This window comes from Mandrillus leucophaeus, unplaced genomic scaffold (assembly GCF_000951045.1).
Source record: "Mandrillus leucophaeus isolate KB7577 unplaced genomic scaffold, Mleu.le_1.0 Scaffold87, whole genome shotgun sequence".
In the NCBI taxonomy this organism is placed as follows: domain Eukaryota; kingdom Metazoa; phylum Chordata; class Mammalia; order Primates; family Cercopithecidae; genus Mandrillus; species Mandrillus leucophaeus.
The window spans coordinates 1,619,166-1,641,842 of NW_012109474.1; the positions used below are offsets into that span (position 1 = coordinate 1,619,166).

General features: G+C 50.6%; 1 protein-coding gene across 3 annotated transcripts in view; it reads left to right on the forward strand.

The window, feature by feature from the left end:
* Positions 1-22,677, forward strand: part of CTIF (CBP80/20-dependent translation initiation factor) — a 344,748-nt gene that overhangs the window by 171,206 nt on the left and 150,865 nt on the right. For all 3 annotated transcript variants that reach the window (XM_011968992.1, XM_011968993.1, XM_011968991.1), the window contains one exon: positions 18,354-18,430. In XM_011968992.1, coding sequence (XP_011824382.1) covers positions 18,354-18,430 — 77 coding nt within the window. The remainder of the gene's footprint in view (positions 1-18,353; positions 18,431-22,677) is intronic.

Genomic DNA, 22,677 nt, shown 5'->3' on the forward strand with positions numbered 1-22,677 from the left:
CCAGTGCAAGGGTCTGTCAGCCATGATCCACACACCAAGTCCAGCCCTCCATTGGTTTTTATAAATAAAGCTTTATTGGAACACAGCCACACTTCTATAGCTGTTTTTGCCATACAACTGCAGAGCTGAGTCATTGTGACAAAGACCTTATGGCCTGCAAAGCCTAAAATATTTAGTATTTGACTCTTTACAGGAAATCTGCTGACCCCTTCTCTAGAGGGTTGACCCTGCCTAGACTCCGTAACTGCAGTTTATGCGTTGGTGCATATGCAGGGAATTTTTAAAACCACACTTTGGACTTTGTGTGAATGTTTAGTTTCTCTTAAAACAGAGCAGTGTCCTGGTGGCTGTGCTGACACTATGTCCTGGTTGGCTCCCCTCACTCAGCTGTTGGGCTGGCAGGTGCTGCTGCTGCCACCCTCTGGTCCCAAGCACTCTCTTTGGTTGCCCTAGGGTGCCCGGCAGATGTTACTGTTTTCTCTGCAGGCTGTGAGTTGGGGGGCTTGGGAAGCCCCACATCAAAACCTAATAGATGTAAGAAGTTAGACACGCTGGCTAGGATTGGACGCCATTCCTGCCCAAGGACAATGGATTCAGGTGAGGAGGGCTGCAGGAAGCAGAGGCTCTGGAGACAGAGAGCGGGGAGGGGACGAGAGCTGCCCTCAATCAGAGCCACAGGAACCCTGGCAGTGGAGGATGGCCAGGAAGCGCCTAGAGACTGAGCTTCAATATCCTGAGTCCAGGCTCTCAAATTCTCCCCCATTCCTTCTTGAGCCACCGCTGTGCCCCTGAAAGTAGGTCAGATCGCTGTCTGCTACAGAGCCATGGTGGGAAAGAGATACCAACTACGTCAGCAGGGCCACTATCGCTTAGTGAGCCTGCTGGCCAGAACCAATGGCTGCCCAATTTAAGACAACCCATAAAGACCTTTTTATGTGGTGCAAACTCTAATGCCCTGCATCCACACAACAAAAGGTTAGCGCTGCTTTCTGAGAATGGAACAAGTAATTGAATTTCTGAAATGATAAATTTCACTATAGTCAGAGAGAATGGTACAACCAGTATCCTTGAAGTATCTGGATTCTCTTGTAAAATTAACAAGTTGGAGTCGATTGTCTAATTTACTAAAGATATTTGGAACAGGACTTATAATTTCCTAGTATGCTTAAAATACAGTTCCATACAGAGATTTTTCTGCATGCAAGCAGCTTTTTAGGAGCTCATCTTTGTCCATCTAATCTTTCTTCCTAATTGGAAACCTCCATAAGACCTTATCCTTTGTCATTTCCGCAAGTTCCTTATGCTTTTTAATTTTTGACCACACACTTGTCAGGGAGATCTATTTTCTTCTTCTGGTACCGATCAGATTAACATGAAGCAGCGCAGCGATTAGTGTCTGAATTTGGAAGGAGGGAGAGGGAAGAAGTGAGGTGCTTCGGCACAACCCAGTTACAGTAACCCTGTGAATGTATGCATTCAATGCTGGAATTGTTTACAGAGTGAGTGCCCGCTACAATTGGGGCTCACCCTTTCTGTAACTTGTTTTAAAGCCACATTCATTATTCATTCATTCATTTGTTCGCTCCGTCAATCAGCATTTGTTGAGTACCTGCTGTGTGACTTTGCTGTGCAGTCATTATAATGGGATCTGGGGGTCTACTGCCAGAGAAAGGGAACCCACGCACACACTTCTGGACAGGTACTTGCTGCCGTCAGTGCTAGGTCTCATGACTGATGCTCTTATGAGCATTCCGTTATGGTTCGATCCTGAGCCTCATGGGACTAGGCTTTGATGTTAGAGAACCGAGGTGCCACCCTAGTTCCATTGCTTACTTGCTGCATCTCTTTAGACCTGCTGTTTAGTCTATCCAACCCGCCATTTCCTCATTTGTAGAGAATGGATGATCGTAGTACCTACGTCTCAGGGCTATTGTGAGGTTTAAATTAGTTACTGTATCAGAAACTTGTTACTCAGTGCCTGCCTCCATACATTATAGACGTTGCTATCATTATGATAGCTCATAATCCATGCAGACATCATTGGCTCCTGTGGCGAGGAGACTTTCTGAATACCTTCCAGCAAACTGGCATTGCTCACTCAGGAGAAGGGAGCGTATTTATCGGGCAGGACTGGAGGGGAAGGAAAGAGTTTGCAGGGAACTTCCTGCCATTGTTGGGCTGGCTCCTCCGCATGTGACTCGGCTCAAGGATGCCCCAGCCTGGTCTTGCTGTCTCCTTTTTCTTTATCTTCTTGGCACTCTGAGGTATCCTAGGAGGAGCCAGTAGAACCTTTTGAAAACAGCCAAGGAGTGTCACAGATCGGGCAGGTTTCGTGCAAGGGCCCAAGCCACCTCCCACAGATATTCCCCCTCTCCACTTCTTCCCCAGGTGTCAGTCTCATCAGCGTCTGCAACATGTAAGATGCAATTCTGGAGGTGAAGCTTAGGGCTCTGACGTGGAGCGGGGGGCTTAGGAGTCCCTGGAGTTCCCTAGTGTCTTCCGAGGCTGTGGGCCCAGCTGTGAGTTTACTTTCGCCTCCAGCCCTTTCATGTCAGACAGCACAAATGCAGGGCAGCGAGCCCTGTCTTCTATAACCCAGTAGAGGCCATTGCGTGGGAGCCCCCTGTTGGTGCTGACTGGGGTCACAGTTTGGGCTGGCCTACCTCCTTGGACCCTGCTGCCTATCCATCGCAGGGTGGAACTCCTGGTCTCACCGTCCCAGCCTGTGTTACTTTGTGTGAACCCCGCCAGACATACTGCTCTCTTTATGGGTACCGATATCCCTTCTAGTCTGTCTGGCTTGAGCTCTTGGGACCTAGGGTCTACTTGAACCCTTCTCCTTGCAAGCTGGTCTGGCTTGAGCATTTCCCGTTTGGGTTCAGCAAACATGTAATCCAGAACTAGCCAGGTGTGTTTCTATCTGTCATCTCCTTTGGTTTTCAGCATCTCATTTAATTCTTACACTGAAAGGTAGGTATTAGTCTCTCCATTTTCAGGCAGAGGAAACTGAGGCTTAGAGAGGATAAATGAGCAGTACGGGTGCCTGGCCAGTGTACCTGCTGCCTTGCTATCTCAGAAGTAAGACACTTGTTACCCACAGAGGGCCTGTGGAGCTAAGCAGTGGGCCTGAGCATCCGTGGTGTGATGTCACTGTGCAGCCAGTGAATGGCCACCTTGGTCCTCGGACAGTTTACAGTTTCACTGAGTCCTGGGGACGCAGTGAAATGTAACAAAGTCCCAGGTCTTTGTTACCTTTTCCCTTTAACTGAAGGAGAGCTAACAATCACTAAACCCTGAGCCTTATGGTTAGAGGACATCAAGGATCCTGGCCTCTTGCAGAGCAAGAGATATTGCCTGGTTAAAGGCCACAGACCCCTGGGCCTCTGGGTCACCTGTGAATGTTCTTGGTCCACAGTGGATCCAGTTATCCCGGCCCGTGGGATCGTCACTGCAGGCCCTGGAAGAGGGGGTGGGAATTTGGGGAACAAGAGATACGAGAAATGGAGACAAGACAGTGCTCTGATCAAGTCCCTTTTAATGGCGGTAATGCAGTGCCTTATATACACTTGGAGGGGAAGGGGTTGGGCCAAGGCGAAAATGATCTCATCGCGGAGGGTGTGGCCAGGTAGGTATTGGTAGCGTGGTCGAACGTCATGTGGCGCCTGCGCTGTCAGGTAGCAATTTTCGCGGGCGCGGGAAAAATGGGTGAAGAAGAAGCAGGAAGAGCGCCATCTTTTATGAGGTATTAATACAGGGGAAAAGGCAAAGATAGGGAGGAGGTGTAAGGTGGAAATGAATAAAGCTCAGGCGTTTTTAATCGTCAATTATTATTCACTATGGCCGGGGCGTGCAGCTCTGGACATCCAGTAAGAATGGCGCAACTCTGGCCTGTCAGGACAGTGGTCATCTTAACTTTTTATACAACAAGCAATTATGGAGGCCCGTGGTACCTAAGGCACTGTGCCAGACACAGTGGGGCCTACAGAAGTGAAGGAAACATGGCTCCTGAGCTCCTGAAAGTTTGTAGCTTGTTTGCGTAGGCAAGTATTTAAGTAACTATCTAGACCATTCAGACAGCAGGATGGAGTACTAGGAAGTTTGTCCAGTGTGCTGTGTGACCAGATGGATTCCTTCTCATGGGAACTGGGATCAGCTTTGCATGTCAGGGGCATTTGTGCTAATGGCAAAGGCTGGACAGAATTTTAGGGGTAAATAGAACTGGGAAGATGTTCCGGGCTGGAGACAAAGCCTGGAAGGAGGAGTGTGTGTTCAGGGATGGGATGGCAGGTGCACAGGGAAAGGGAGGCCCAGATGGTCCTTAAAGATCAGCGGCTGACCATTCTCCAGTCTAACTCCAAACGCCAGGGCAGACACCCGGGTCTCCTGGCCCCTAGCCCGGTGCTCCTTCTGCTGCATTGCTGTAAATAGAAGTTTAAAGTGGTTCTCAAGGCCAGAGGGGATTGGGGGGCAGTGGCTGAAGCTTTTTCCTTTGGATGGGCTGCTCCTGAGAGATGACATGTGAGGGGGTAGTGAGAACCTAAGGGATCACCTCCTCCTGATAAGCCAGAAAGCACCTCCCTTGTTGGGAGGCTGTGATGCAGCCAGGAATAGTGATCATGCCATTGCATCCAACCCTTGAATCCATCACCCCAGCCCTGCAGTCCTGCAGTCCTGAAGCCCAGGATCTGATCCCCTGAGCCTGGCTCATGCACTCTGGCCTTCCAGGTCAAGCATGGGGTGTGCCCAGAGTCAGGAGCCATGTGGCCCTGCAGGACAACTCTCTACTCCTGCCTCCTGAAAGTCAACTCAGTGGAAAACGCAGTCATCATTTAAAAAAAAAAAAAAAAGGCAAACTCCCCTCTGAAAACCCTATGGATGAAGGGAGCGCTTGAAGGGAACACCAAGTGCACAAGGGGAGAATGAAAATGCTGCTTTCCTGGCCTCTGCTGTTGGGCAGCTGGGTGATTCAGCTGCAGGGGCTGCCCTCCTGGAACCTGTCGCAGGAGACGCCCCGGCTGCATGCTGAACTAGGAGGGCCCAGCAAGTGGCACGGGACTCGCTTCCGTCCTGGGGAGGCAACTATGTATTTATCTTATTTTTAGAGACTGAGTCTCCTTATGTTGCCCCGGCTGGTCTCGAACTCCTGGGTTCCAATGATTCTCCTACCTCGGCCTCCCAAAGTGCCGGGATTACAGGCATGAGCCACTGTGTACAGCCCAGTTCTCCATTTTTAAATTTACTGGTTTATGAAATTTGAAATGTTGAGCACTACTAATTTAGGCCTACTACTTTATTTAAATAAACTCTAAGCTTCACGTATTGAAGACTAAACAGAATAGGAATACCCTATTTGTTTTCTCTCAGCCTTGAATCTTTCCTGATCTTTTCAACCTGGACCTTCTGGTCTGGCTCACATGTCCCTTTCTTAGGGGGAACTCTTCTGATGCCCTAATCTAAAGCGTTATCCCCTTCCTATGGTTTGGTTTGGTTTTGAGCACACTTGTTTCTGTTTGAATGACCTTGGTGTTTTTAGCTGCAGGCTGGGGACTGTCATTTCCCCCGGCAGAGTGGAAGTTCTTCTCTGTGACTAGGTCACTGTGGCATCCCCAGCACCTAGTACAGCCCCTGGCACCTCGTAAACCTCAGTGGAAATGTGTTGCCTGAATGAATGAAAGCACGGATTGGCTTCCCGGAGGAGGACCCACGTTTCAACCCTCCGGTACCAAGGCACCTCGTAAGCCTCGTGTTGCCTCGTGTTGCCTGAATGAATGAAAGCACGAATTGGCTTCGTGGAGGAGGGACCCACGTTTCTGTCCCTCCGGCACCAAGGCTGAGCTGTCCCTGCTGGTTCTCAGTCAGGCCTGAGGAGGGAGGCCCTCTCTTCCCCACCCTTCTTATCTGTGCCGTGGCTACCTTCTTAGATACCCCCGAGCCTCCTGGTGCCCGACGGCCCCAGCAGGCTGGTCAGACTCACTGTCTTAGTCAAGTTTCTTGGCTGTCGAGGCCTGAAATCTTCAGGGCCTTTGAGTAACGTTCTGCCCTTGAGCAGGTTCACAGACTGGCTGGTCCTCTGGGAGACAGGCCTCTCCCTGGCTCTTCAGAACCTCCTTGCAGCTTCCCCTCTTGTAGCTCTCCGCCTTGCCTGGAGTCCTGTGATGAGATGAGGGGAGGGATTGGGAAGTACCAGCGTGGGGCTGAGGCTGGGGCTGGGGCTGGGGCTGGGTGGTGCAGGTCTGTGTGGAGGAAGCAGAGGTTGCGGGGACTGCTTTGGCCCGAGAGTGTCCTGGACTCGGCCTGGGAGCTCAGCGGGTGGTTAGTTGATTGACACAGGTGTGACCACGTTCTAGGATGGTTTTGGGGTTTGGGTGGCAGCTTCCCATCTGGTGCACAAAGACCAAAGATGCAAGCACTTAGGAAGCCTCAGTTTGGAGCCTTCCTAGCCCGGGGGCTCCGCATGCAGCGGGGCGTTCTTGATCTGGGCTGTCGAAGCGCCATACATGCCCAGTCATCTCATTTAACCCTCATAATGGTCCTCTGATGTGCGTATGCTTCTTTATTACCACCATCTTTTAGGTGAGAAAACTAGAAGCATAAATAAAGTAGGCATTGCTGCCAGCTCCGGCAGTAAGTGGCAGTGACAGCATCTAGCCAAACCGCTTGATGCCTGATCTCTGCTCAGGCCGCCTGGATCTGCATTCCTGCAAACCCCTAGCTCTCACACTCCATGTGAGCACACTCCACACTGGCCCGGCAGATACTGAGGCAGGTTCTGCTGCTTTCGCCTTCATTGTGGCCTCCTTATCCATGCTGATACGGCTCGGCTGTGTCCCCACCCAGGTTTCACTTTGAATTGTAATAATTGCCACGTGCCAAGGGCTGGACCAGGTGGAGATAATTGAAGTGAGATGGTTTCCTCCATGCTGTTCTCATAGTAGGAAGTTTCATGAGATGTGATGGTTTTATAAAGGGGAGTTCCCCGTGCATGCTCTCTTTCCTGCCACCATGTAAGATGTGACTTTGTTCCTCCTCTGCCCTCTGCCATAATTGTGAGGCCTCCCCAGCCATGTGGAACTGTGAGTCCATTAAAACTCTTTCCTTTATAAATTACCTAATCTCGAGTATATCTCTATTAGCAGCGTGAGAACAGGCTAATACACCTGCCCGTGGCCTCTCCAGCGAGCTCTGACCTACCAGGGCAGACAGCGGGACAGTGATGAACCTGTTCATTCACATGAGGCCTTGGAGGCTTCCCCCCGGCACAGTGGGGTACACCTCAGAATCTTAGCATGGCTGCGGGGGTGGTTTAGGCAGGGGCTCCCTCCCTGCTGCCCACAGATGCCCCGGCCCTGCGCGAGCGTGACTACTGCTAGTTTGTATAATGAGCTGCAGCAGAGCGTGCTCAGAAGAAGCCGAGCAGAGCCCCCCAAGCATGGGCCGTGCCTCTCTCACTCTAACCTCAGAGCCTCTGTTCACTTCAAAGGGTGGCCTCGGGTGTCCTTTCCTTCATGGCTCCTTGGACCTTGGATGTTCTTCCATTGTGACTCCACTCAGTTTGCGGGTCCATTTTCCCCAGGGGCCCATGCTCCTCTTGGGGACAGAGGCGGAGTCTTGTTTTCCTGTGTCTCTGCACACAGCGTGCTCACAGGGCACCGTGGGCATCCTCTGAGGGTTTGTTGAACGTCAGTCCTCTTCTGGAGTTGGTTGATGCTTCAATTCTGTGATGGTCTTTGAACCTCCTCAGGTACATAAAACTCTTCACAAAGTTGCCCACTTCTCAGCGGTTTCCCCCTTAGAGGCCCAAACGTGAACATTGCTTTGCCTTCTCTTGAGCTTGCTCTCTAGAGTTCTTGAGGCTCTGGGTCTTGTCTGTGCACAGATGCACCACTTCGTGAGGGGCCGGGACACGGCGATATGTGTCTCATCATGCCCAGGTGGTTTTTTTCAGGGGCTGCAGAACAGAAACTCTCATTCCTCGTGGCCCTTCGTACTTCTCACATTTCTTGGGCCTCCTTCTGCCGCTGGTCTGCAGCAGCTTGAAGGCGTTGCCATTTTCAGTTCAGAAGTGTGTCTAGGACCCTTAATAGATATCCATTCTCCCGGGAGTGGAGCATATCGGTCCACTCCAGTCCCATTCTCTTGTGACTGTCCCGTGTCAATGAGCAGCATGAACACCGTGGGCGCAAGTGGCCTGTGTTCAGATCTTTCCTGGGTTCCTGACCTGGAGAAGGCCCGTAGCCTTTTGGTCTCATTTGGTCTTCAACACAGGGAGTCACAGTCATCCTCCAGTGCCTCCGTCCCCCAACCACACACGGAGACACGGCCTCCCTTCACTGCACTGCGCTGGCTGCACAATGGAAGCCTGACAATGGTAGTTGAAGAAGTGGCATTTTACTAATTGTTTCCTGTACACTTTACTCTATAAAATATAGAAACAATCTTCTAACACTTTCCTGTTGGTCCCTAGTCCCTGTTCTTTGCATCAGTGTCCTCACCTATTTTATCTGTTTATTCAGAAATTAATAAGTAAATGTCATTTGTATTTGAGATTGCCTGGTGGATTCCTCCTGACGTGGCTACCCACGGAGGGCAATAAGGGAGGCGTCATGTCTGCTTTCCATGACTTCCTGGGTATAATAAGATCAGCACCACTGACACCTAAAGTTGTATCATGTTGAATTATTTAGGACTTTCTTGGTTGCAAGTAACAGAAACCCAACTCAAAGTATTTTAAATGTAAAAAGAATTTATTGGCTCATGAAATCAAAGAAAGGCTTAGTAGTGTGGCAAAGGAGGTAGGAAGAGCAAATATGTTCATCCTCATTTTACACAAGAGAGAGGAGAGGGCAGAATTAGATATTAAAAGAATGGTCCATGGTGATCCAGGCTTAGCGACAGCCAGGACCTGGGTCACCCAAAGAGTGTGTGCAGTTTCTTATTCAGGACTCTTTAGACTGTTACAGTAAGAAACCCCATTGGAAAGAAAAGTGGGAGAGGGGTGGTTATTTGCCTTGGAGCATCCAAAGAAGTCTTGCCCATTCCAGCGACCCAGCCTCTGGAACCGCAGTGCTGTGCAGATGAAACCCACCTGGATATAGGGTGCATGTCATGGGCTCTCACCCACAAGGCTTCTCTGGGCAAAATATTCACATGCACTTTTAAGGGGGTCGTGGAGTCCACTGAAACCTGTCTGGGGTTCCTAAGTGAAGCCCTTCGTCTAGAAAAATGTCTAGCTCATTGTGCAGCTAGCCTCTGGGATAGTATTGAGAGCAGAGCTTTTCAGAATGGGTAGAGTTTTAGGTTCACGCGCCAGGGCACCGATGTGTGGCAGATGGAGGCCGGGTGTGGGGTGCCAGGGCTCAGCGGCAGCTTCCAGAAATTCCATGTTTACTTTTATTATCCATGATTTTATATTAGAACTTCGGCTAAGGTATTGTTTTTGAAAGGATCTCTGCTGATTAAAAAAATAATAAATTAAGAAAAGTTAGAAAACCACAAATTTAAGCATGGGTGAGCCTGCCCACCCCCCACTTTCCTTTCTGAAACAGGTCAACTTCTCTGAATAGCTGTGCAACCTAGAGACTCCAGGAATTTTAGAAACATTACCTATTTACTTCTGCTTGGACGTGACCCACACATCCTGCGCACGTGGAGAGAGGCCTTGGTAGGATAACTTCTTAGGAAAATAAAAGAAAAAAAAACATGAAAAACCGTGACCCGCAGCAGGAGGAAGCCTCTGCTGTTGAGACAAGCTTATTGTCAGAGGAGCCGTGCTTGGGATTTTTCTGGTCCTTTAACCAAGTGCTGTGGTTCCTTTGCACTGTTCACCCCTTGGGACGTCTCCCCAGGCTGGGGCTAGAGATGGTGGGAGTCTGCAAAGTCCTGAGCTGGCAGGGTCTGGACTTGGCCTGAGGATCTGCCCTACCTCCATGGGGCTAATGCTCTCTGGGTGTGCCCAGGGAGTGACAGAAACCTGGTGTAATCAGTATAGAAGCTTGTGAAGAAGAGGAGGGGGACCGTAGTTTCCAAGAAGCCAGGGCAGAGTGGATATCCAGGCACTGTAGGGGCAGACAGGTGATCAGCTGGGAGGGAGCAGGGTTGGACCTGCAGGGTCTGCCTGGTGAGGAGCCTGGTGTGGCCACCTCCTGCCTGGGACCTCCCACCCTTTCCCTGGCCTGGGCTAGGATCCCCACCACTGTACAGCCTCAACGCTTCCTTGCAAAGGCAAGCGTTTAGTGTGGTTGTTTTTAACAAAGCAGGAGGAAGACTTTCATGTGTCTGTATAATGCTTTCTTCCTTTTCAAAAAGCTGCCGTATGGGAGAGAGAAAGATAATAGACCTAGAGATAGTTAGGCTTGGATGATTTCTATCAGACCTAGATTCGTGGTCAGGGGTCAGAGGTCAAAGATCATGAGACTGTCAGGAAGATTTTTCGTGAAGGTTAAGTGGGCATTGGATTTTATGAAAGTGTAGGCCATGGAACTGAGCTCTGCGGGGCACTTCAAAACCTCATTGGGGCAGGGCCAGCAGCCAGGCAACCCCGTCCACCACCACCACCACCACCACCACTCCCCAGCCTGTAGAGTGAAGGGCAGGGTGGGCTTGATGGCCAGGGATACCCCTTTCTGGAGAGGAGAAGGGAGGCGAGCAGGCAAGCTTGCCAAAAGGGCTGTGGCCAGGGTCATCTCTGGGGGTACAGCAAGGACATGCCAGGCAGACACGGGAGGCTGTCTGAACCAGTGCCTGCCAGATACCAGCTCTCCCACCTCTGGGCCTGGGGGGAAGCGTAGTGGTCACTGGGAGGGACTGCCTGTCTCTGAGTACAGAAATGAGGCTGGACAGCGAGGGACTTACTCTTGTCCCCTCCCCCTCGCTTCTAGAGGCCTGGGGGCATGGCTGAGCACCACGGGGTCTACGGTGGAGGGGAGAGAGCGCTCTGATGCTCCCAGGGGGTTGGCCTCCCATCTCTGCCCTGGTACTGTAGGCCATGTGACATCGCCATTGGGACCGTGTGCCTCCGAGATGGAAGACACAGGCTTCCTGCTAACTGGTTGGGCCCCTGTGGGCAACTTCTTTGAACTCACTAAGCTTTCTCTTCCTGTTCCATAAAAATGGGCTGGAAATACAGGGGAATTACCTGGTGAGCTTTCAACATATACAAATTCAAATCTCAAATTCAAATTCAAATTTTGGCAAAGGAAATAGACTCGGAAAAATATCCCTTCCCAGCCTGGGTGATTTTGCCCACCGCTCCGCCTGGGTTAGTTTCCCGGGGCCGCCATAACGAAGGACCACAAACTGGGTGGCTTAGAATGGAAACTTCTTGCCTCACTGTTCTGGAAGCAGAATTCCAACATCAAGGTGTCGGCAGGGCCACACCCACCCTAAGATGCTACGGAAGGACCATTGCTCCCTTCCAACTTCTAGTGGCCCCTCAGCTTCTTGCAGTGTCTCCCCACTCCTCACACGGCCTTGTTTTTGCAAGGACATCAGTCATATTGGACCGGGGCCCCACACATGCATACTCCAGTGTGTCCTCATCCTAACTTGATTACATCTGCAGTAGCCCTCTTTCCCAATCAGGCCACTCAGAGGAACCAGGAGTTAAGACTTCAGCATAAGAATTTGGAGGTCACACTTCAACCTATGACATCACCCAGAGGACCCTTGGCTGGGAAAGGAGGAAGCATGGGAGACAGGCACAGGCCCCTCAGGGTGGGCACATCTCGGCCCCGTATGAGAACTGGCTAGAGATAACAACTTTTACACCAGAGGCCCCTGAGTGCATGCCAGCCACCTTGCCTGGCAGGCAGTGGTGGAGACAGCCTTTTCCAGCCTCTGAAGGAATCGGGCTGTGCTGGACAACTGGTAACTCCACTGTGGTCTCCAGGGAAGCACGGGTAATGGGGATGTCCACGGGCACAGCCCGACCGATTGCTGACGGCAGCAGCAGTGCATCATCTCACAGTCTAGAGGCGTTGGCCGGGCCACGCGCCTTCTTCTGAGGCTGTAGGGGAGGAGCCTTTGGCCCTTCTTCCCTGCTGCCCATGGCTGCCAGCAGTGCTTGGCGCTCCTGGGCTTATGTCTGCCTCACTCCAAACACTGCCTCCATCTTCACATGGCCTTCTTCCGTCTGTGTCTCCTCATCTCCCTGTGTTCAAATTTCCTTCTTCCTATAAGGACACCCATCGTTGGATTTAGGGCCGCACTAAATCCCATAGGACTTACTTCATCATAACTTGATTATATCTGCAAAGATCCTATTTTCAAAAAAGTCACATTCACAGGTACGCGGGATTAGGACTCCAACCAGTCTTTTTGGGGAACACAATTCTACCTCCTGCGGACGGTGAGGAGGACTTTACAGATGGGGTCACGCCAGGCACCGTGGTCAGGAGCGCCAGCAACGGCCCTCAGAACGCCAGGGCTTCACCTCTGCCCATCTCCCGGCACTCAGCTCATGACGCTGCTGTCATTGGCCTGCCAGGTTGAGGTTGTGGCGTGCCCTCTTCTCCTCTCTTGTGCCCCCGCTGAATGCCTTAGGGCTCCACTCAACTATCACCCACTTGGCAGAGCCTTCCCTGACCCTTCTCCCAAGAAGTCCTCGGTCCTTCCTCTGGGCTGCCAGAGGTGCCCGTTCAACTTCAACTATCGCACATGGCACATTATCAGCTTCCTCGTTTGTGTTCCCTTGAGCTCCCCTAGGCCTGGGACAGGTTCTTATTCTCATGTTATTCTCCGTCCGATGTACTGCTGCATGGCGGGCTTTCTGCATCTGTCGAGTGAGAGAGAGCCAAGGGTGGATGGATGTCAAGTGTTGCCTGAACAGAGAGGTCTTCCCTGACCCCTCCACCCCTGCCTCTCTCATCCCCTTGCCCTGTTGTGTTTTGCTCCATAGCAAAACATAGTTCTTTATCATATGATATACTTTGTTGCCTCTCTCCTTTCATTAGAAAGTGTGCTCTGTAAGAACAAGCATATTGCCTTTCTATTTCAGTATTGTATCCATAGTGCCTGAAACAACAATATTTATGAGATTGCAGGTGCATGGAGGGATGGGGGGAGTGGAGGCATGGACGGGTGGGTGGCTGGGAGCCTGTTGTCTAGGGAAGGCGTATCCTCCTATCACAGTGTCAGCTGGTCACAGAGCCGCCCGGCACACATGCTTTCTGCTCACTGTTTGTTTTGCCCTCCCTCCCCATCCCCTCACCCCCAGATTCAAGAATTATTATGTTTTTATGGCTGTCATCACGTGGCAAGGCCCTTGCACTCCCAGCTAGGATTAATAACTGTCTGAGGCTCATGTTCTGGGGCCAGAGCTCTGCTGGGCCTGCCCTTAATCCCTCGGAAATACCCACCACACTGGGTTGTGAGATACCAGCCTCAGCCTGCCCTGGAATGGGCTGATTTTACATAACATGTTTTTGCAACCAGCAATAACATGCCGCCCCTCAGTGTCATGTCTTCCACAAGCACTGACCTCAGGACAGGAGTGTGTGTGCGCGTGTGTGTTCCACGTGTACTCTGCCGGCACTGCGTGTGGAAGGAGTATTAGCTTCCCTCCCTCCCTGGAGAGGCTTGGTTTATATAATCTACTTGTCTCTCAGGCCCATTTAGTTACCGGAAGTGGTCAGATGTTAGACAGACGGGGAACTGCAGCCAGGTCTCAGAGCTCAGGGGAGAATGGTTCTCATGCAGAGAGGTTGGGGAAAAGCAGGCAGGGCCTGGTAGTTCCTGTGTGCCACAGAGGCACATCCGACTCAGGTAGACCAGACACACAAAAAGCCAACTGGGAACCCCAAGGGCTGGATCTCTTGTGTGGGGAGTGCAGGGGGTGGAGGGGATACTCATACCATTTGGACTGATGTCTACATGGGGCCCTTTCAAAACACATAGTAGAAGGATTTGTTGAGCAAAGAATTAAAGCAAAGACCACTGTATGTGCTTTTAAAGGATACATTTCCCATTTACCACTCAAGGGATCTGTCCTTTCTAAAAAGCAAGGAGGGGGTCTTTGGTCTAAAGTCAGAATATTATCTCCCCTGACCAGGCCACCAGAAGCAACAACTTATACTTTTTCCAGATTTCAGGAACATATTGGACTGGACCTTCCTGTCATTGGGTGCCACTTGTCTTGGACATGCCACCTTTTCCAGCCCTATCTTAACAGATAATGTTTTAGGGCAGCTGTTTCCTTGAGATTAAATGGTGGGGGCCACTTTTCATTTGGATTGATCTTCTCTTCTCCTCTTCCTTCTTTTCCTTTTCCTCCTCTTCTTCTTTCCCTTCTCCTCCTCTTCCTTCTCCTTTCTTTCTTCTTCCTCCTCCTTCTCCTCTTCCTCATTCTCCTTTTTTTCTTCCTGTGAATACATGCCATTCCCTCTACCTGGAATATACTGCCCCCAGATATTTTTCACTTTTTTAATTGAGATATAATTTACATACCATGATCCTCACCCTTTCACAGTATACAACTTTAGTGGTTTTTAGTGTATTCATGAGATTGGGCAACCATCACTACTATCTAATTCTGGAACGTTGTTATCACCCCAAAAGAAAGGCAGCATCCGTTAGCAGTCATTCTTCATTCTCCCTCTTGCCAGTCCCTGGCAACCACTAATCTACTTTCCATCTCTGCAGATATGCCTGTTCTGGACGTTTCTTAAAAACTGAAATCATATACTCTGTGGTCCTTTGTAACTAGCTTCTTTCCCTGAACTGATGTTTTCAAGGTTCATTCATGTTGTAGTGTGGCTCAGAACCTCCTTCCCCTTTACGGCCATATAATATTCCATTGAATAGATGTACCACAGTTTATTTATCCAGTCATCAGTGGACAGGCACTAGGTTGTTGCCATGTTTTCACTCTTATGAACAGTGCTGCCAAGACCACTCACATGTCACCTTACCTCTCACCAATGACTTCAAAGAAGCTCTGCCAACCTGCGTGAGCTGCACATCTGGTGACAGGTGTATGGCTTAGTACAGACTTTCTCCTTTCTTCTGCTGGCCTCACACTTGCCCCCTGTTAACACCTAAGTGTTCTTGTTTTGGAAGGAGTGTAGGCAGTACCCTGAGTTGTATGTGTCTCTTGGTACCAGATACCATCTTGAGTTTGAAAAGCAAGGTGGCTGATTTTGAGGGGTTCTCAGTGGAGCTTGTGTCAACACAGTGCCCCCCATTGCATGCAGGAGGAGGTTCCCAGTGCCAGAAGTTCTATGTAAAAGGCCCCAGGGAAGGCAGCAAGGTTCATTCATTTATTCACCTAGATGCCACATTGAGGCTGAGGCTCCACGTGGCCTTATAGGTAGGACCAGCCCTCTATAGCCCTGGCCTGGATTGTTCCTGGAGAGGGAGGACCTCAGAGGGTGCAAGGCTTTGTTCTGTCACCTCTGTCACTTTGTTCCACTGATTTTTTGCCTCACTGTAGTCTGCCAGCCTCAGGCCAAAAAGAGCGTAAAATAGAGCATGCCTCAGCACACCACCCTGGACCACCAGGCACTGTGCAGATTCTCTCTTCCTTCCATGGCCTGAGCTTCCCATGCCCTCCCTCCCTGCAAATCACCTCCTGTTGGACTCTTTTCCAAGGCTGGGGGCTCCATGACGGCAGGTGCCTGTGCTGCCTTGTTTGTCCTGGCACGCTCAGCCCTGAGCAGAGTGTCAGGATCACAGGAAAGATAACGATGATGATGATGATGACAATGATGATGATGATGGCATCGATGACAGTGATAATGACAATGAGGCTTACTATGTATCAGGCATTATCCTATGTTCTTGACATGTTTCTGAACTCGTTTAATCCTCACAAGGATTCTAGCAGCCTGATGCTATTGTGTCCGTTTTACAGATATGGAAACTGAGGCACATAGAGGTTAGGTCATCTACTCAAAGTCACACAGCCATCAAGAGGAAGAGCCAGGATCTGACATTCACAGTCTAACTCTAGAGCACAGGCCTCTAACCACTGTCATGGTTTATACACATATACTACACATATGGTTTATACACATAGACTACACGTGTGTGAGTTGTTCTGGGATGGATGGATGGATGGGTAGACACAGGGGACGTATCAGTGGCTTCATGAGAAGGCCTGAGTGGCCTGGTGTGCCCCATTGAGTCACACTGAGTCTTCGGACTCAGTGTGTTGCTGCCCGTGCAGGTAAGGAGGCCAGGAGGTGGATTAGAGCCCAGGGTTGGAGGCCCAGACCGAGGAGGCTGGCACCCCCTAGGCTTGTGTTACACCAGGGGCTATGGCCAGTTCCCTCTGCCCGGCCTCAGAGCGGAGATCCTAGTCCCCGCCGCCGGAGTGGGGAGCCTTGGCTTCCTGTCCATTGTCTCCTTGAGGCACACCCAGCGTGTTCCTGAAGTGACCTAGAGAGGCAGGGAGGGAGGGAAGGAGGGAAGGGGGCCAGCCCAGAGCCTAGTCAGGGTGGGAGAGGGGAAACGAGAGGGGAAGACTTGGTGTTTTTCCTTATTTGTGTTTTGTATTAAAGAAAACAAATAATATCCTTTGAGAAAACCATTAAACAAAGCACATCCTAAGGCCCCAGAGGCCCATTGTGGCTGCCTGGAGCCCGGAATTCATTCATGCTTTCTTGGCTAGATTGTTGGAGGCAAGAGAGACAGGGGTGAGAGGAAAGGATTGTTATTAAAATATATTTTGAAATGTGTCGCTCCCTCCCTGCACTCAATCCAGTCCAGGTCAAGTGGTCATAACTCCAAGGTCCCTGTGTCCTCCTGAGTCTGTTGTTCTCCCATTACCTCTCTGGGAAGCTCCCCAGAACTGGCCAGTCCCAGCACAGCCAGGGCGGTCAGTTTCAACCACGAGCTTGGGGGCTGAGCCCTGTGAAGGCAAAACAGTGAGACCCTCCTTTATGGAGCCTGAATCCAGAGGGCTACATGTGCCCCACCACAGGGTGCAACCCACAGGACTGCAATCTCTAACTTGCTGTGTGGCCACTCTGGGCCTCAGGCTCCCTGCCTGTAAGGTGGGGAGTGGGCAAAAATGGACCCCCTCTGACCGCTGTCCAGCAGCCTGGACCCTGTGTCTTCCCCTCATCCAGCGCATGCACAGGTCCCTGCAGGTGGGTAGAGCTCACCCTCAAGCTGCGGACTCTGCATCCAGGCTTGTACCCAGGTGTCCCAGGTCCAAGCCAGTCCACTCTCTCCCACTTGACTCCAAGTCTAGGTACCCCCTACTCCACCCCAGGCTGCTCATAATGGAATGGTAGTGCATGGTGGTGTTCTCTGCCATGTCCACACCAGAACACACTTTTCTGTTGGAGGAGGAATGGGAAAAGGTGGGAAGAGCAGAGCTGGCCATCAACCCAGGTTGTGCAAATAGCTCTGCCTGTGATTCTACATTTGCAGGATCGGCCCTGGGTTGCAAGTCGAGGGCCTCTCTCCAACCTTGATGTAGATGTATAAATAGTTGCTGTCATGGTGACAATACACAAAAGACTGTCCTTAGAATTTCCCCCAGTTCCTCCTTTAAAGTTGAAAAAGAAGCCTGGGCAACAAAGTGAGACCCCCATCTCTACAAAAAATCAAAAAATGAGCCACGTGTGGTGATGCATGCCTATGATACTGGCTACATGGGAGGCTGAGGCAGGAGAATTGCTTGAGCTCAGGAGGTCAAGGCTGCAGTGAGCCGTGTTTGCACCACAGCGCTCCAGCCTGGGTGACACAGCAAGACCCTGTCTCTAATAATAATAATAATAATAATAATAATAATGTTGAAAAAGTAATTTAGCTATTTCCATGTTTTCCTAAATACTCCCTAGACAATATAGGGAAAGAAGATCTTGGGTAAAAATTTCACTGGGGGTGCCTCGACTAGGTTTAGGAGACAAATTTCCTCTTCACAGGGCTTAGGGTTTTCAGGTTTTACCTCCTTGGTCCTCTAGCAGCCCAGAGAAGAAGGTTAATGTTCCCATTTTGTTATGGAACTTGTGCTTAGAGAAGTAACTTGCCCCGGGATGCACAGCCAGTGAGCTGCAGAACCTGGCCCCAGCTCTGCTGTTTGTTCTCTGCAAAACCTTGAACCAGCTTGTTCATCTTTCCAGATTTGAATGTCTCATCTGTAATTCAAGGACTTGGACATATTGGATTCTAAGGTCCTCATTGTCCCTACTGTTCTTTGATTCTATAATTCCAGCATCATTGCCTGGTAGGAAGTTCATTGACTACTGTTTTTCCTTTTTCAGTCTGGATTTGGTAGTCAGAATCTAGTCTCTCCAAATTCTTGATGTCTTTCTGTCTTAGATGCTGGTGTACTTAGTGCAGTCCCAGAGGTGCTTTGCTCTCTTTCAGGAGTTACTAATGATCCCCTTCCTCCCCGCATGACACAGGGCTACCACCCGATGCCCCATGAAGTGGAGATCGCACACACCAAGAAGCTGTTCCGCAGGAGGAGAAATGATCGAAGGTAGGAGAGACTTCGTCATGAGCTTTGGGTTTTCCTTTCCTGCTTCTGCCGTCTGTAGCAACATCAGCTTTGGCCTGCATTTTGCTTTTCCCAGTCACCAGCTGGTCCTGATGAGACGGGGTTGGTGGCATTGTGGGTTGGTTACTGGTTGGGGATTCCCCCATGGGCAGAGTGGCAGCTCCACTTCTCTCGTTGGCCTAGGGGTTGGCTCCCTTCAGGCGTTTGACCGAGAGCCCACCATCACCACTGCCTCTTCCTGGGGGTCAGGCAGTGCCCAGGCTTTGCAGTTCAGGAGGAAAAATGCTCTTTCCACTGACCTCAAAGCAACAGTAGTGGTCCTCAAAAAATAGGACTAGCTGGCTGTGTGTTTTGAGACATGGCCTCCAGGAGGCTCCTGGAGCTCACAAGTACGAGTATCTGTTTTCCTCCTCCCTGGTCACTGGGAGTTGTCCCTCATGTGTGCTGGCTCTGCTGTCACAGGCAACACAGAGATCAGCAATGGCACGTGCTACTGCTCCCAAATTCCTGGGGGAACGCACTTAAACTAAGGCAGAAACTGGGATCTCCTGTGGAGCTCAGAGTCCTGGGTAACAATGGGGCCAGGAAAGGGGCAATGAGGTAGCCCTGGATAGGAACATGCAGCTGAAATTGAGCATCCTGAGAATGTGTGCGTTTATTTTCAAAAAGGCTTTCTTATAAGGGGAGAGCTTCAAGATATATTTTAAGTGAAAAAATTCAGGTGCAGAGCAATGTTTCTTATGTGTGGCCATTTATGCAAAAGGGGGAGTTAGAGTATATTTTTTGCTTGAACATGCATAAATTATTTCTGGATGGAAATACCAAAAAAAGAATGAACAAAAAGGCTTATGCCTGAGGAATTAAAATGAGGTGTTCCTCTACAGGGAATGTATTCTTAGATAAAGATGACAGCTTTTGGTTCTACCTTTAATGAACAGAGAATGTTCTCCAAGGGCCAAGAAACAGCCGGTGGACATGCCTTGCTCAGAACCCTAGGATTGCCTGTACTCAGGCTGACTGGCTAGCTCCTTAGGCTGAGACCGGGGTCTCTGATCCTTCCCTACACATGCACGCCCTGAGTAGGGATTATTAGGTGGTGACTGCAACTCTCGGAGTGGATGTAGGCCTGGGTACCTAGACTGCCTTGTCATCCACTGATGGGTTAAGTGAATCTGAACACATTCACAGAGGATGGCAAAGTATAAGTATCTTGGGAAGAAGGCAGGGTCCTGGCTTAGAAATCAGAACCACCAGACACTTTCTGTAGAAGCACCAGGCATCAAAAAGGAACACTGAACAGGGTGAGGTGGACCCAGTCCTGTTCCTGCCTTGACCAGAGTACAGTTTATTGCATCGTGTGTGCTGCCTTTTTGCCGTGCAGCATCACGGAGGCAAATTCCTGGTTTCTGGGTTCCTGGTAGAGGGAAGAAGGAGGCAGCACCCCTCAAGAAGGAATAGGGTTCACAGGGGCCTTGGAGATGTCGGGGAGAGCAAAGGCTTTATGTCCTCTGCCCCTGACTCTGTAGCCTCTGATGGCAGGGAAGACCCAGAGTGTGTGTCTGGGAGGTGTGGAGAGTCCCCGAGCTTCCTGATGAGAAGTCACCCTCTGCCCCACCTCTCCACACCCAGGCAATGGCAGGCTGCCGCCCGGCATCCAAGTCAGCCTGCATGTCCATTTCTGGGCCAGGTCACCTCCCTCAGCAGGAAGACCCGGGACAGTGGCAGGCCTCCGGAAAGCAGCAGCGTGACCCAGGGATGTAGGAAGAGGAGCGTGGCATGCAACGGCTGGGAAGCCGAGCTTCCGCTGAGCCGCGCTCACATTCACCAATGCCCGGGTTAGGTCAGCACACCTCCCAAAGGATGTGGACGGGCCAGGGTCCAAAGTGAGGCAATAAAGATGATTAAAGGGGTGGAAAGTATGTCCTGTGAGGAGTGCTGGAGGGCCGGGGCCAGGGAAGAGGAGGCCGGAGGGAAGGAACATCGTGCCGTGAAACTCATGAAAGATTTATATGGAGACATGAGAGGCTGCTGCCTCCATGTCCACAGGGACCCAGACTAGAGGAAGTCAGCTTGGATGGAAGAACAGAGTTTTCAGTTGGACCAAAGACAGACTGATGGAGCAAACATCTTGACCGTTTGGGGCAAGACTATGCAAGTCAGAGCAGCAGCCATGCCTGAACACGGAGCATGTGCTGGCCGGGGCGCCCCACTCAAATTCCCCTTCTGGATGCAGTAGAATCTATTACTCACTCACAGCCTGGAACTGTCCTGGAGTCCCCAGGTGATGGGGACTTTCAGAAGAGCAGGCAGCCATATAATTTAAGGATCTTTTTGTCTACGAGCAGGAATCTCCTGAGTCCATTTTGGGAAATCGTGGGATTCTGACATTCAAAGAGCAGCTGCAGAATATTATCAGGTTGACCCCTAACCTTCCCAGCTAATGACCCATAGTAGTAGCCTTGCTAAGTGTCAAACCTACATATTTGACCTTGGAAGTCCATACTTGTGTGCAGCAGGTTCACCTTCCTAATATTCTGGGCTTAAACCACACTGGGAAGGGGCTTGCATTTCCTGGGTGTGCATGGCAGCAAAGGGAGAAGTGACTAGAATCAGATTTGGTGGCCAAAGGGCACAGCCAGCATCTGTGCCGTGCCTCTGATCTCCCCCCGACACATGAACGAAAGGGACCAGCTATATCCCCCTGGTGGCTCGGTGGCTCTCCTTGGAATGGAGAGGAGTCTGTGGCTTTCTATCTTCCTGCAAAGTGGCTGGAGTTGGTGTCCGACAGCTGCAAACTCCAGGCAGCCTGGGCATGTTGCTGAAGCTAGGAGTGTGCAATTTCCCACAGCCTGGAGCAGGATTTTCAGACTGGGACCTAGAATCCTAGTCTTCATCGAAGTCTGTGTCCTTTCCCAGTTCCAGCTGCACTCTCAGGGGTGTTATGTGCCTTGCTGTTTTTATTTTCCACTTGTTTGAGTCTGAGGCTGTTAGCAAGCTGAATAATATAGCAGTTTAGGGACATGCCCTGGAATTAGGAGCTGGATGGAAATCCCACCTCCTCTACTCACTCACGCTATGATCTTGCCAATTATGTCACTTCTTGAAAGCTCTGTCCCTTCTTCTATGAAATGGGTTCACTAGTCAGGGAGCTGAAAGGACCTAATTCTTATAAAGCACCTAGAAACATGGTCTTAGTGCTGGCCCACTCTACAGGTCAGAGGGGGTCCTAGGTGCTCAGGAAGGCTTTCAAGGTAAGTGTGGAGCACAGGTGTCTGCAGTGAGTGGGGAACTTTTGTCCTGTGATCATGGCAGCAAACCCAGAAAGCTTTGCCCTGCGTTCCCTCCAGGGGCAGGCCGCCAGGATCAGTTGTTCCTTCCCCTGGATCCACTTTTAAAGCCCTACCCACACTGTCAGAGGGGGCAGAGCCTGGGCTGGCAGGGAAAGAGGCCCCTTCGGAGTGGCCACCTGCAGACTCTGCTCCTGATGCCATGGGCTGCGTCTAACGAGTTGTGCATGTCTTTTTTCCATTTTGCAAAAAAAAAAAAAAAATTAAGCTCATGGACAGTTCAAAGGTTTCCTCCTTAAGAATGTTCTTGACATTTGAACAACTAGTAACCACTTGTTTGTTTTTGGAAGCTAAGAAAAGACATTTGCTGATTTCAGACAAAATTATGCATTTTGTGATACAAATGTGCTAAATGAGTGTTCCATGCGTTCCTCAAAGAGCAGCATGCCTTCCGATGCTCTGGCCCCACACAAGTTGGAGGCCTGTTGCTTGGAACGGGGGCTGCTAAGGTTCATCTCCCTCCCCTCAAAGCTTTCTGCCCAGAGCACACAGACCAGAAGAGCAAACTCCCTAGAGGGCCAGAGACCTGGTGCACTGCCCGAGTTGACCCTGAGTGAGGTCCCTCACCGCTGGGGAGGATATTTTCTCTCCCCCACCACACCCTGGCTGCGTTTAAGAGATGAACACATTAAGGCAATGAACGGATGTTGTAGCCTGAGCTCCCGGGGAAGCAGGCTCTGGGACAGTTATTATCAGCAGCTGCTTTTAAAGGAATGCCCTTGGTATCAATACTGGTAGAAGATCAAAAGAAGAAGCGGTATCGGCAGAGAGAAGTTGGGCTGCAGTGCAGTCTTAGAGAGTTCTGAGCCTGTAGGGAAGGTTTTGAAGTTGGGGTGACTCTTTAAGAGCTGTCCCAAGATGGGGTAAGGGGGCAGGCCTTGA